Below are 13,661 nucleotides of genomic sequence, written 5' to 3'. Positions count from 1 at the left end.
GTGCACTGGTGTAGAGAACTTAACCTTTTAAAATGAGATGCTATTTTTCTCTTTGCTTTATCTTGATTAAAAAAAAAAAAAAGAATTAGGCAGCATACTTTATAGGTTTGCATGTCAGTAATGTGTTAAAAATTAATGTGGATTTGAAGTTAACATGGGGGGTGGTTGCTGCAGGTTCACTAAATAGTTGCTTCCTAAATCTTCTCAACCCAGAATAAGGCTTACCTGTGGTAAACTCTCCAACCAGGGGCAAGGACTGCCCCTCCTCGTAGATGGAGAAAATCGCGATGGAGTACTCCGTGAGCGGGGTCAGGCCTTTCAGAGGGAATGTCGTGATGGGATCGACTTCGACCTGCAGAACAGAATAGCCAGAGTCTGTACCCAGAACTCTCAAATGTGCCAGTCAGTGATCTACAGTTCAGCTGACTGAGAGGCGATCTCTGCTGCCAAGCACAGCGCTGAATCGGAAAGCCAGAGCCTGTCCAAGCGCATGCGTCCTAGCCATGCCTAGAGACCCTCAGGTGCTATGTGAGGCTTTATAAGGCTGATGAAATGACAAAGTTTCTAGCTGAGTCTGCTAAGAGCAGACAGTCTTGGCTTCACCGTCTGGGCTCCGTAACTAACTCCATAGCTGTGCCATACACAACAAACTCTACCATAATTGCGCAGGTAACCAACCATGCAGAGAAACATTAACACCAAAGGAAACAGCAAATATTCAAGTATTCTGTTTTATTTACAAAAAGACATAATTGGTGGGATGTGTGTGTCTGTGTGTGTGTGTGTGTGTGTACACTGTATGTATGTATACATGTATGTTAAAGACATAATTGAGGGAGTGTGTATGTATTGTGCATATGGATAGACGAATGTGTACATCATAATACATACATTGCATTGTGTGTATTATGTATGTGCATGTGTGTGTGTGTGTGTGTGTGATTAAGTCCTAAAGGAAGGGACTAAGAACGAATTATGTAAAAGACCTTGAAGAAAGAAAGCACAAAATAAAGAGGAGGTAAGGGCAGGATCTAAACTACAAATCCTCACCCAGACCACCCTGAAGGTAAGAGAAAGAAGAATGGAATGAATGTGGTTTTATCCTGGAGAGGTTGGGGCTGGGCTGCCAAGCTGTATAGTTTAGAGATCATATTGTAAGTCATGGCTAAGGGGCCCACATCTGTGAGCTTAACATGTATCTTTCCTAATCCTCATCACAACACATAGTGTCTTAAAATAAGATGCCTTAGTTCTGGTGGTACTCCCGAAATTTGAAGAAATAACCATATTTACCTGAGAGCAGGCTTTGTCAAATTAAGGCTCACTGAAAGTGATTTCAAAAGATATTTTAAAACAACACAGTCTTATTTCACATACTGTCAGTAACTAAGGTTAATCAAAGGAATAACTCTAAGTTTGCTCATGAGAGCCAGTGTGACTGTGATGGTTTATATATGCTTGGCCCAGGGAGTGACACTATTTGGAGATGTGGCCTTGTTGGTGTGTCACTGTGAGTGTGACCCTCATCCTAGCTGCCTGGAAGCCAGTCTTTTCCTAGCAGCCTCCAGATAAGATGCAGAACTCTCAGCTCCTCCTGCCCCATGCCTGCCTGGATGCTGCCATGCTCCCACCTTGCTAATAATGGACTGAACCAGTGAGCCAGCCTCAAATGTTGTCCTTAGAAGAGTTTCCTTGGTCATGGTGTCTGTTCACAGCAGTAGAACCTTCACCAAGACAGTGACCATTACCAAAGCAGGAAACTTTCCTTCCCCCACCTAACTGTTCATCAACTAGCATTCAAATCAAAAACAAACATCACAAGAGATCACCCAGGCCTTGTGTATTCTAGGACTCTGCCCTGGACTCCCAATGTCCCCTTGGTCTCCACTGACCTATGTCATGTTCTTGCTGTCTTCTACCTAAGGTCTGCACATTAATTCATTCTGTCTATGACTCTACTGTTCACTTCCTTCCAAAGGTCAGCCTTGCTCATCCATCTCAATGACACTAAATGTGCCTCACTGAGGCTTTTCCCTTCCCACACGTGCCAGCAGGCTTGTTCTCTAATGCTGCTTTGTTCCTTCCTGGCCCTGTTCACACACACACTATGTCTGCATCTGCTAGCATTCCAGCTGTCCCCTGCCTTCCATTCAGGCCCCTCGGCACAGGGCTAGGATGGATCCCCACCACACTCTGTCCGGGTGATAACCTGTGACTCAGTTTCCTTTTTGCTGTCATTAAATGAGCTGAGTCCGAAAGTTAAGACAGAAGCACCTCAGAAGCTTTTCGTAAAAGAGAAGGACTTGTCTAAAGTAAGGACCAGTTCAGAAGCCGTGCCCTTCTCTGAGGAATCAACTATAGACCAAAACAGTGCCAACCTAGAGAGAGGCTTCAACTTTACTGATCTTGAACCTGGAGACATCTTGCAAGCACGTGACAGCCAGCTGCAGCCTTGTAGCCTCCAACTAAGGCACCTGGCAGCAGTGACATCATCTGCTCACAGCTCTGTCCCAGCCGAGCTCCTGGAGGGGTACAAGTCCCCTTTGCTAATCCCACATAGCGGAGAGAAGCAGGACTAGCCATGGGCTGCTATTGCTCAGCAAGAGTCTCTGAAAGTAAGGATTAGCTCCTCCTGACCCATCAGCAATATTCTAGATGGTTCTTAGTATTTCGTGCTCCTGGGCAATGTCAACATCCATTGTATTAAGTCAGTATTTGATCCTCACCAAGACTCCAAGGACACGAATTCCTGTGCTCAATTTGGAGTTGGAAAAATTAGTTAAGGATCTTGTCCAAGAGTATGCAAACTAGGACCTACAACTTAGACCCAGATGTCTAGATTCTAAGCCCCATTGTCTTAGATGTACTTTTACCATATGTTTCGTTATTTATGTGTACAAAAACCGCAAAATTGTATTTAAAATATCAATTCAATATGTGTCTTCCAAGATATGTGTCTTTATATCTATACAGCATTTTCTGGTATTCTGAACTGCTTTAGGCAACTGCAGGAATCAACATATAACATTTATTCAGAGCCCCTTCCCCTGTCTTCCCACACCACACTCTAAGTACTAATATAAAGGCTTGTCAAAGACGAACCTGAGGCTAAGGGGTGTAACTAATCTGTTCTGAGCCATAAAACTTTTAAATGGTAGATCAGCGTCACTTTAACTCTCCTTTTAAGTCTCCACTCTGTGACAAATGGGAATCTCGTAATGGCTACCAAACCTACACAAAGATGAAAGCCGATCTGTTAGGTTCTCTGAGAGACTAAATGGGGAAATGCTCATAGCCATAGGACCATCTATTGTATATGCAGTAAAAGTTATCTGTTTAAAAGGACTCTGCACATTTGCTAAAAGATTTCAGTTACTACTTAAACACTGTGATTTCTATAAATGCCAAATTGATTCACTTATTTCACCAAATAAAAAGCTTTTTTTTGTTGTTGTTACTGTTCTTGTTCTCCAGGGGTACGGACATTATGTGACCGAGGCTCATCTTCAGGTCCCTCTGCTCATATGGTACAGTCACAGGCCACCATACCTAGTTTATAGGGTGCTGGAGAGTGACCTTTATCCTGAGATGTCCTCCACTCCATCCTGTATGGTCATGCAATCTTAACTATCAGCACCTCAGGGGATATGAAAAGACTTAAGAAATTACAAGAATGCCTATGAAGTCACTGCTTTGACTGACTTGGGAAGAAGTTTATTAACAGTTTAGCTAAATCCCTCCCTTCAGCCTAATGTGCGTGTGGAGGGACGAAGAAAGAGCACAGCTGAGCAACGAGACCCGTGGGCTGTGCCGCTGAGGCTTGGCCGCTGGAAACTGACTTCTCACACTCTAAAGATGGAGGTTTTGCTTTTACAAAACTCAATGGCAGCGTTCAATTCTCTTCCACTCGTTAAATCCTTTCACAGTAAATGCTGAGAAGATTTCTAAACTTCAACCTGTGCTCTACTAGCACTGGGCTGTGTAAAGAAAGATTTATTAAGTTTTCTCTGGAGAACACTCAGTGCTGCGCTTGGCTAGTGGTCGCAGAGTTCTGTTAGATCCATTAGCATCGTCAGCATCATCAACCATCACCATCTTTGAATCGTCCACAGTCATAAAGCCCCACAGAGGGTTGGGGAGAAGGCTCAGTGCTGGAGATGGAGGAGTTGAAACGTAAACTCAGTAATCTTCCTTGGTACTCTAGCAAAGCCGCCATAGTATAGTTGAGTACTCAAGTCTCAGCTCCAGAGGAGACATACTGTTTCCTTTTCCATGAAGCTACCAGACATACATTCAAGTCTTACGTCTTTCTTCCAACCTGAGTTTTACAACCACACACAATGCCTGGAGTGATGTTCCAAAGGAATGAAAACAGTGGTTATGTTTTACCTTCATCCCAAATGTCTGGGTGACCTGGTGGCTCAGTTGAAACTCTGAAGTGTACCCTGGGGCAGACATTCACAGGGACTAGCAACCTGTGACTCCTCCTGGCTTGAGCTATCCAAACCCCCCCTCTTCTAACAATGTGTGTGAAAACCTAGGTCTCCCATGCCTGCATCAATCTGCAGATGTTCTATTCCAGACAAATATGAAATGTGTTTCTCTACCCCCTAATAACCATCAAACAGAGATAACTTCTATGCAGTCATACTGAGTCTTGATGAGGGGAAATCTAGCCAAGACTAGCTTTAGTTGCATGCTGATAAGGTAAACTGTCCTCTGAGTGATGTTTATGGAGAATCCATCTTATGCCTATGGAGTTTCTACCTCATCTCCCTGTGAGGAATGAGCATTGACTGAAGTAGAATGAAAGCCTTCCTTGGAGTCCACAGGGCCCTATTTGCTCTGGGCTTACCTTGACGGTTCTCCATTGTCAAGGCCCTCAGACCTCTCTTGAGGTCATGTTGTTAATATAGACTTTCGGAAGCACATAATCCTTAAGCAACAAGGTCAGGAGCTAGAGCCCCAGGTCCACCCACACAGTCCCTGAAACTCATCAGTACGGCTCCTCTTTCGCTCTCCAGCCTCCCCTGGATATAATACTGTCAGTGTGTCGATCCCTAACCCAGGCCTTCTCTTGCTGCACCTCCCTACTCACAGGTCAGTCCTGGCAGAACTGACATTTGTTATTCGGGTAGCCTCTTGGGCTCACCCCTAGAATTTTATTTTCTTAGGCAAGGCATAGTTTTCTGGATGAGAACTCACATTCCCATGCTTACTGAAGCGGCGGTTGGATTTCAGTTCACTACATTTCTGAGAGCCATCCTGAATGGCTGTGAGGTTTTGAACCACGTTAGTCTCCAACTTGTGTTGGCAAGTTTCTCACCAAGTTTTTGTTTGTCCTGGAAATTCTGCAAGTTGTTCATCATCTGCTCTGGAAGTTTCTTGATGGGAGGTCAGCTCCCAATTACTTAGCCCAGGCTTCACCAAACCATAGCAGTCCAGTACATCTTCAAGAACCCGGATGTATCCTGCATTTCTTGTTTTCCTCTAGAAACCGGTAACTTGCTCATTCACTTATGGGATTAATTCAAAGTTTGGAAACTTTTTTAACTCTTAAGAACTCCCAGGGCAGGATTTTGAATCTCACTCAGAAGGGGAATTAAAATAGTCATCGGACAAGGGTAGAGGGAGGGAACTGGGTGGAAGACGGGATGAGAAGGGAAATGGGAGGGGCAGGGAATCCGGTGTAGGGAGAACTGAGAGTAGAGGACTGGAGAGTGAGTGAAAATCAGCAGTACAGGGGCATCTCGACCAGGATTCAAGGCCCCAACAGAGTCCAGCGGAGACTCCCGGCCGTGGCGACATGGAGCCTTAAGTGGTCACCTCCTACAGCCAGGCAGGACTCCCAGTAGAGAGATAAAAACACCCACTCCCCCACACAATCTTCCACCCAAATTCTGTCCTGCCTACAAGACATAAAGGGACAAAGATGGAGCAGAGACTAAGGGAATGGCCAACCAATAGCCAGCCCAACCTGAGACCCATCCCACGGGCAAGAACCAGTCTCTGACACTGTTAATGACATTCTGTTGTGCTTGCAGACAGCCTAGCATAACTGTCCTCCGAGAGGCTCTGCCCTGCAGTGGGCTGAGACAGATGTAAAGATCCACAGCCAGACATTAGGTGAAAAAGTTGGGGGAAGAATCCAGAGGGGATACACAAGATAGCCAACAGAGTCAACTGGCCCAGACCCTGGGGGGCTCTCAGAGGCTGAACCACCAACCTAAGAGCGAGTCTGGGCTGAATGTTGTCTCACCCCCAACCCTCTCCCCGAACACGTGTACCAAATACTCAGCTTGATCTTCATGTGGGTCCCGCAACAACAGGAGCAGGGGCTTACGCTGAGTCTGCTGCCTGCCTATGAATCCCATTACCCTAACTGGGCTATCTTGTCTGTCCTCAGTGAAAAAAGGTATATCTAGACCTACAGTGATTTGAAGGGCCAAGGTGGGTTGGTTCTCGGGGGCAGGGGGACCTCCTCCTTCTCAGAGAAGGAGGAAAAGGGGATAGGAAGAGAGATCATGTGAGAGGGGGACTGAGGGGCTGCTGTGGGGATATACGGTGAGTGGATAAATAAATTAATGAGTGGGAAAAATGTGTGCGTGGGAAACAATAAACTTGTCAAATGTTTTGAGGCAAATAAAGGCAACGTCTACTTTATGTACAATTACAAAAACCCTACAACCACTCCCAGGGCTGGTTGTATAGGTCAGTGGGTATCTGTGCTTAGCTTTCACAAAGCCCTGGGTCCTTTTTTCCAGGAAATGTACTAAACTGGGTGTGGCCTGCACAGCTGCCATCTTAGCGCCTGGAAATTGGACCAGACGTTCCGAGTCATCCTCAGCTCCATAGCCAGCTTGAAGCTAGTCCAGCATGCATTATTTTCAATTTAGGTCAATTAAGGATGATTTTAAAAAATCTGGACTTACTGGAAAGTGATTTAAACAGGGACACATTTTTCCAGTATAGACCAGTTACTGTTTATATTATGTGTGCCTCATCACTGACTGCGTGTAGCCTAACGTTATGTCAATCAATCAACTTGAAGTCTTTGTTCAAAATAAAACATTTCAGTGAAACCAAAAAAAAAAAAAAAAAAAAAAAAAGGAGAAGGAAGAAGAAAGGGAGGGAAGGCAAGACGAAGCAAAAAGAAGTTCATTGTTGGACCAGTGTGAGGCCTTAGGATTCAGCTTTCAGAATCACCCCACTCAAAAAGGGGGAGTCTGACTCTGACCATTTACATGTGACTATTTCCTGGAGAAATGGTCTTTAGAAATTCCCTTCTCCCAGTGCAGATATGGCTTGACTACTCTGAAGCTGTGATTTTCATGGAACAGGAGGTTAACTCTGCAGTCATCCCATTATGGATACCCCAGGAGACCCTATACAGACCAAGGGTGTCGACCATAAAGTGATGCTTTTCCAAGGCCTTTGAAGATTTGAATGTACAGACACTGGTCAAGAGCTCCAAGTTGTTCATTCTCAGGAACTCCTTAGGTGATCAATTATTTCCACGGGTCCTAAGTTGCATATCATTCTATATTTCTAAAGATTTTATCAACCCATCCAAAATGTATCCAGTTGGCTCAGTGCCTGTATTCTCTGGACTTTCTGGATAGCAGGAAGAAATTTCTAGATCCCCACAATCCGGATGACTACAAAGGTGATTAAGCAATATACCTCAATTTTTAACCTGACAAATTATGTGTCAAAATAGAATCATGAAGTGTCTGCTCTAAAGCCCCACAATCTGACAAGAACACCCCTTCTCTCGATCTCTATATAGCAGGTGCTGAGATGGGAGGTGTCTTCAGTGGCCATACATTCCCCCCACCTCACCCTCATTACTGGCCTTACCTCACTGATCTTGACTCTTTACCCTTCTTTCAGCACATATGGATTACGTTATCTTGAAATGCCAGGAATACAGCTGAAGATACATCTCTTTGCAGGTGTGTCTAATTCTACGCTTTAATCGGCATGCTCCTCCTGTGTATGGTCTGTGTCTGACCCTCTTACCCAGCTAAGTGTGCAACTTTAGGACAATAACTCCTGATTGCTAGCGATAAGAAAACAACTATAGCTCGGGGATTTTTTTATTGTAATTGCTTTACTGCTCAGGGTTCCCCCAATGACCCCAAACTTATCGGAAATATTTAATCTTCGGATCTATGAAGATTGAGGCAAAGGTTCAAGGTCATGTGTTCAGGTTAGAAAGTGTGCCCTGTTGCTATTCCATCACACAGTGACTCTGATGAGAGTTTGCACTGCAAAATATGACTTTAGTTTAATTTCAGGAGAAAGTTTGTCCAAACATATGAAAATACTTATTTTACTTGGTCAGAAAATAGAAATGATGTAATTCAACATATTTCCTTCATTTTTTTTCTTTGCTTCCTGGACCAAGATAAGCAAATATAAAACAACAACCAAGAAGCTTTGCTATCTTTCTAAAACATATTTCTAAGGAAAGAGTTCCTAAAGAGTATTAGTCATCATACACAAGACACCACAGTTTCTTGAGTCTAGAAAGTTCCATTATTTCTGAGTACCCTCCTATGGAAGCTCAATTCTTTTCTAAATCAGAATTTAGTTTTAAATCCATTGACCTAAAGTATTTGAAGGGCCCGTTTACTCTCGAACAGGGAGATAAGCCAAAGTTCGGGTCAGTTTGTTAAATTCATGGGGATGTGTACTTCTCACCTCCCATTTAACTGTCATACTCTCTTCTTCTTCAAAGGACAACCATGCTGGTGGCCCTCTCAGGGACAGCCATGCTGGTGGCCCTCTCCCATCCACGGGCTCCCTCACACGTCTGCCAAGGTGGCCACAGTAGGCGAAATCTGTTTCTCCCCCACAATCAACTGGATTTAGGCAGGAACTTGTGGCTCAGTGGAGAATGGCAGTGATTATATCCAACGTCTCTTTAAGAAGTGGGCTTCCCATGAGACCCATACTTGCGCATGAGTTTCCTAAATGCTGTGATTATATATGTGTATGACCACGCCTGAGTCTAGATTGCTAAAGGTGATACAATTCCATTTAGTACTTTCTCTGTCCTTTCATGGGACTCTCCTCCTGAGGCTGAGTGCCAGAGGATTCACACGAAGGGTAAACTCAGAGAAGCAGACGTCAGCGCCACCCTCCCTAGACCGTACACTGACGTGTAAAAGGCTGGAGAACATGGCAGCTCAGGACGGTCATACATCCAGTTCCCACCTGGAACCCCATGAACTGTGAACAGAAATGAGTGTTATATGCAATAATTACGTATTATGCTATTACTATTGTTCATTTGCTGAAGCTCAAGGACAATGTCATAAGTTTTAAAGAAAGGCACTCCCCCTCCTCCTCAAGGCACACAATTAAAGAAAGGCACTCCCCCCCCCCCTCCTCAAGGCAGACAATTAAAGAAAGGCACTCCCCCCCCTCCTCAAGGCAGACAATTAAAGAAAGGCACTCCCCCCCCTCCTCAAGGCAGACAATTAAAGAAAGGCACTCCCCCCCCCTCCTCAAGGCAGACAATTAAAGAAAGGCACTCCCCCCCTCCTCAAGGCAGACAATTAAAGAAAGGCACTCCCCCCCCTCCTCAAGGCAGACAATTAAAGAAAGGCACTCCCCCTCCTCCTCAAGGCAGACAATTAAAGAAAGGCACTCCCCCCCCCTCCTCAAGGCAGACAATTAAAGAAAGGCACTCCCCCCCCTCCTCAAGGCACACAAGCTGTACATTTTAGCAGCTGCTTGGGGGGAAAGATTTTTAAAAGCCATTGCCATTGAAGCCATGGAAGTCAGCGACATGGCAGCAGGAAGCCACACAGCAGGAAGTGGGGCTTTAGAGACAGAGTAAGGGAGTCCAAAGTGTCAGGGGAGAAAAGGCATACTTACATTCTGGTCAGAATCCAAGAGAAAGAGATGGACAGAGGGAAGAAGGAAAGTTGTATCTTTCAGAGTCAGAAAAAGGGGAGACCCAACTGACTCATGATGATCAGCTTGTAGGGACTGTACTAGGGGAAGGGATCAGCGTGGTCTGAATCCAACAGGCTTTGATTAAGACACCATAATGAACAACTACACAACAACCTGAAAGTCCAAGGCCCACAACTTGCCTCGTTGATCTCTGTGCCGTCTGCACTGCTGTACACAATTCTGTAACCACTGATCCTTCCCGACGCGGGGTCCCAGGTTAACCGAGCGCTGTTAGAGCCAACGTTGGAGATCCTCAAATTTCTTGGTGGGGTTAAGGGTACTAAGGGAACAGAGAATAGTGAAAACTTTAGACAGCTAAAATCACTTAAAGTAAGTGGAACACAAGAAACAACCCCCCTGACTTTCAGAGTTCTTCTCATGGACAATGCAATCCTGAAATACGCAATGAATTCTCTCATAAAAATCAACAATGTCTCCTAATTAACAAAGAAGCTCTTCTTGTAGACAATGGATGGCAGCAGGAAGTTATGCATGCTTAGAAAGAAGCAAGGTCTGAGTAACTCACTGTCTGTTTTCATAAAGCATGCTATAAACAAGAAAGCAGCGGCTCATAACAAGGCGCCTACAACTTAAGTCTGAGCTGGTCCATTCAACTGCCATGTGGGTCTCCATGTTCAAGAGGAGGAAGGTACTCTATCTGCGTACAGGGATAACTTTGGGGATTGTCACTAGCTTTTACCAATGTATAGCAGCAGTAAGTACCACTGTTGAGATGACCCCTTTAAGTTTAACGAGTGCCATGTTATTCATTAAACTCAAAATGTTAGACTGGAATCCTGGCAGCTTTATCTCTATTGTCCTGGGGGCAAATGAGCATTCTTTGTGATAGACAATTGAGGTTATTCTTTTCTAACAGATAGCTTCCTTTATACCTCGAGTGGCATGGAGTTACTTCCTGATGCAATTTATTTTTTCTTCTTCTACCAGGCTTGATGTTTTAATTAGTGTTCTGAAGAACAGGACAGTACAGCTCGAACTAGCGAAGAATGGTGTGGGGAAATGTCTTTATAACTACATGTCTATTGTGTTTTAGCCTCACGTTGACTTGTGAAGACAAAGCATTGTTGATATTGGGCTGGTTATCTCTATCCAAGGAGCAGGTGCATCCTGCACTTTCATGAGGCTCGAAAGATCAAGAACACAGCCATGTTTATAATGGCCTATGGCAAACCTTGTGAGCATACCATAATACTTAATCTATTACCATATTTTCAAAACACAGATATGCTTTTTCCTTAAAGCATTTTGAGCAACTTACTTAAAATTAGCCTCCTAGACATAGTATATCTTAGTGGTATATCACTTGTCTAGCACACATGATTAGCCTTCATAGTAAAATTTTAGTAAAAAACCAAACACAATAATAAGCGGTTTGTGAAAAGACAGCAGACATTTTTAGAAGAACCATTAGTTCCAGTCCTGACTTCCTTCGGTGATGAACAGCAATGTGGAAATGTAAGCTGAATAAACCCTTTCCTCCCCAACTTGCTTCTCAGTCATGATGTTTGTGCAGGAATAGAAACCCTGACTAAAGCAGAGGGGTGGGAGGGAGGGAGGGAGGGAGGGAGGGAGGGAGGGAGGGAGGGAGGGAGGGAGGGAGGGAGGGAGGGAGAGAGGGAGGGAGAGAAGGAGAGAGGGGGGTGGACTTACCAGAAGAATGCTAAAGTTCAGGACTAACAAGGCAACTTCTCATGACAGCTCAAGATAAAAGAAATACATTTCTTTATTTTTAAGATTTATTTATTTTATGTATGTGAGTAGACTGTTGGTATCTTCAGACACACCAGAAGAGGGCATCAGATCCCATCACAGATGGTTGTGAGCCACCATGTGGTTGCTGGGAATTGAACTCAGGACCTCTGGAACAGCAGTCAGTGCTTTTAAGCACTGAGCCATCTGTCCAGCCCTACATTTCTTTTTCTAAGTAAAATAAACATTTCTCTAAGTCACAATGACCTCTTGGGTGGTTTCTATCAAAACTGGTACTTTCCCTTCAGAATCTGACACACGTCTTTGGGTTTTTGTGATAGCGTCTCGCATCAATCCCTGCCCCACTCACGGGTTGTCTCTTGTCCTGTAGCAGGATCGCTGGCCTCTTCTCCAAACATGGCATACACAGTGACTGTATATTCTGTATTGGGGAATAGCCCGCTCAGTTCAATGTCTGTGTGTGTCTCTCCGATTTTCATCTGAAAAGGACACATGCAATTAGTTCATTTCCGTGTGTGTGTGTGTGTGTGTGTGTGTGTGTGTGTGTGTGTGTGTTATTCGCTCTAATAAGAGTAGGACTGAGTAAAGGTGGCACGCCCCAGAATGAAACTGTGTGGCCCCTCACAGCACCTACAGCAACAAGCTTCAGCCAGAATTGTGTGTCTCCCAAGTTGTTTTGCACTGGAAGCTGATAATATAGAACCCCAGAAAACTGAGTGTTCCCCCACCCCCATGCTGTGTTGAGGTGAAGCTTTACAGCTGGACAAAGTGTAGCTGTAGCCAGAACAACATTGCTGTCTGGTCCTCAGGAAGGTGGGGGTGGGACTGAATTAGACATCTTCTCTAGATGTGTGCCTCAGAGCAGCTGCAGGAGGCAAGTCCAAATGGGCCTTTGTTACTGCTTGCTAATTCTAACCAGTCCTCGGGCTGGATGCCCGGTTCTGCCTCAAGCTCAGTTGCACTGGGCCAGCTCTGTCACCCCATTTAACAAGGAGGCCATCTGGAAAACCTGCAAGTCCCTTCAGGTACTCAGAAGAGATAGGCTTAGAATGACACCCAACCTGTTAACTTGTCTCCTGATCCTGGGATGATTTTCCTGCCCTTTGAAGTTTGTCAAACTTTATATATGCTTTCTCATGTGACAACTGGACCTCAAGTATCTGACAGGCAGTTTTATATATTAGAGGGAAAAAATCCCCATAGTCTCCAGTCACACAATCCAAGTTAAGTTTCTAAATGCTGAACTATGCGAACACGCACAGCAAATGCACATAAATAACAGTATATCTGGAGTAGCTCTTACACGGATTTAATAACTATTAGAAACTTGTCCTCTACAGTTCAGATTTTAGAAAGGTCTTATGCATACCAATAAGAAAGAAGTCTCTCTGTAGTCTTAGTTCTGCCTGCCAACTCTGTCCTAAGACCGACGTGTAACAAACTGCTCTCACTTAGCTTGTGTGTTTGTATGTATCCATTCCTGCTGGGTCTCATCAGCTTGCCAAAGAACTAACCATATCTGGAAAGAGATAATCTCAACTGAAAAAATGCCCCTCACTAGACTCATCTATAAGCAAATCTTTGGGGCATGTCCTAATTAATGACTGATGTGGAAGGCTCCATCCTAATGTAGGCTTGCTGCTCTTAGGCAGTGAGCAAGCCGTGGGGAGCAAGCCATTCAGCAGCATTCCTCCACAGCCTCAACTTTAGGTCATGCCTCCAGAACCACGCCTTAAGATTCTGAGCTTTGATGATGCTCTGTGATATGGGAGCACGGGCCTCAGACCTTTTACTCTACACACTGCTTCTACCCCTGATGTTGTTTCACAGCAACAGAACTAACACAATGGTGCCTATCGATGCTTAGGTTTATTGAGCCTCACAATATACGTAAACAAGACCACATTAATATAATGTTGCTTTTTCCTCTATCAATATTTCAAGAGTTATCATGCTGCTAC

General features: G+C 44.5%; 2 protein-coding genes across 3 annotated transcripts in view; one reads left to right on the top strand and one right to left on the bottom strand.

The window, feature by feature from the left end:
• The window catches only part of COL14A1 (collagen type XIV alpha 1 chain), a gene marked incomplete at its 5' end in the record, with an annotated part of 113,635 nt that extends 101,456 nt beyond the window's left edge, over positions 1–12,179 (bottom strand). The window contains 3 exons of one of the 2 annotated variants that reach the window (XM_080909345.1): positions 226–352; positions 10,110–10,249; positions 12,050–12,179. In XM_080909345.1, the coding sequence (XP_080765471.1) occupies positions 226–352; positions 10,110–10,249; positions 12,050–12,179 (397 nt within the window). Of the gene's footprint in view, positions 1–225; positions 353–10,109; positions 10,250–12,049 lie in introns of those variants that run through there. The other variant, XM_080909344.1, reaches the window with a different exon arrangement.
• A 405-nt stretch (positions 12,180–12,584) lies between these two features.
• The window catches only part of ENPP2 (ectonucleotide pyrophosphatase/phosphodiesterase 2), a gene marked incomplete at its 5' end in the record, with an annotated part of 74,047 nt that continues 72,970 nt past the window's right edge, over positions 12,585–13,661 (top strand). Inside the window, one exon of the mRNA XM_080909416.1 lies at positions 12,585–12,725. Within this exon, the coding sequence (XP_080765542.1) occupies positions 12,585–12,725 (141 nt within the window). The remainder of the gene's footprint in view (positions 12,726–13,661) is intronic.

This window comes from Micromys minutus, assembly GCF_963924665.1.
Source record: "Micromys minutus genome assembly, chromosome: 33".
Taxonomy (NCBI): domain Eukaryota; kingdom Metazoa; phylum Chordata; class Mammalia; order Rodentia; family Muridae; genus Micromys; species Micromys minutus.
This window is presented reverse-complemented; position numbering and strand designations above follow the sequence as displayed.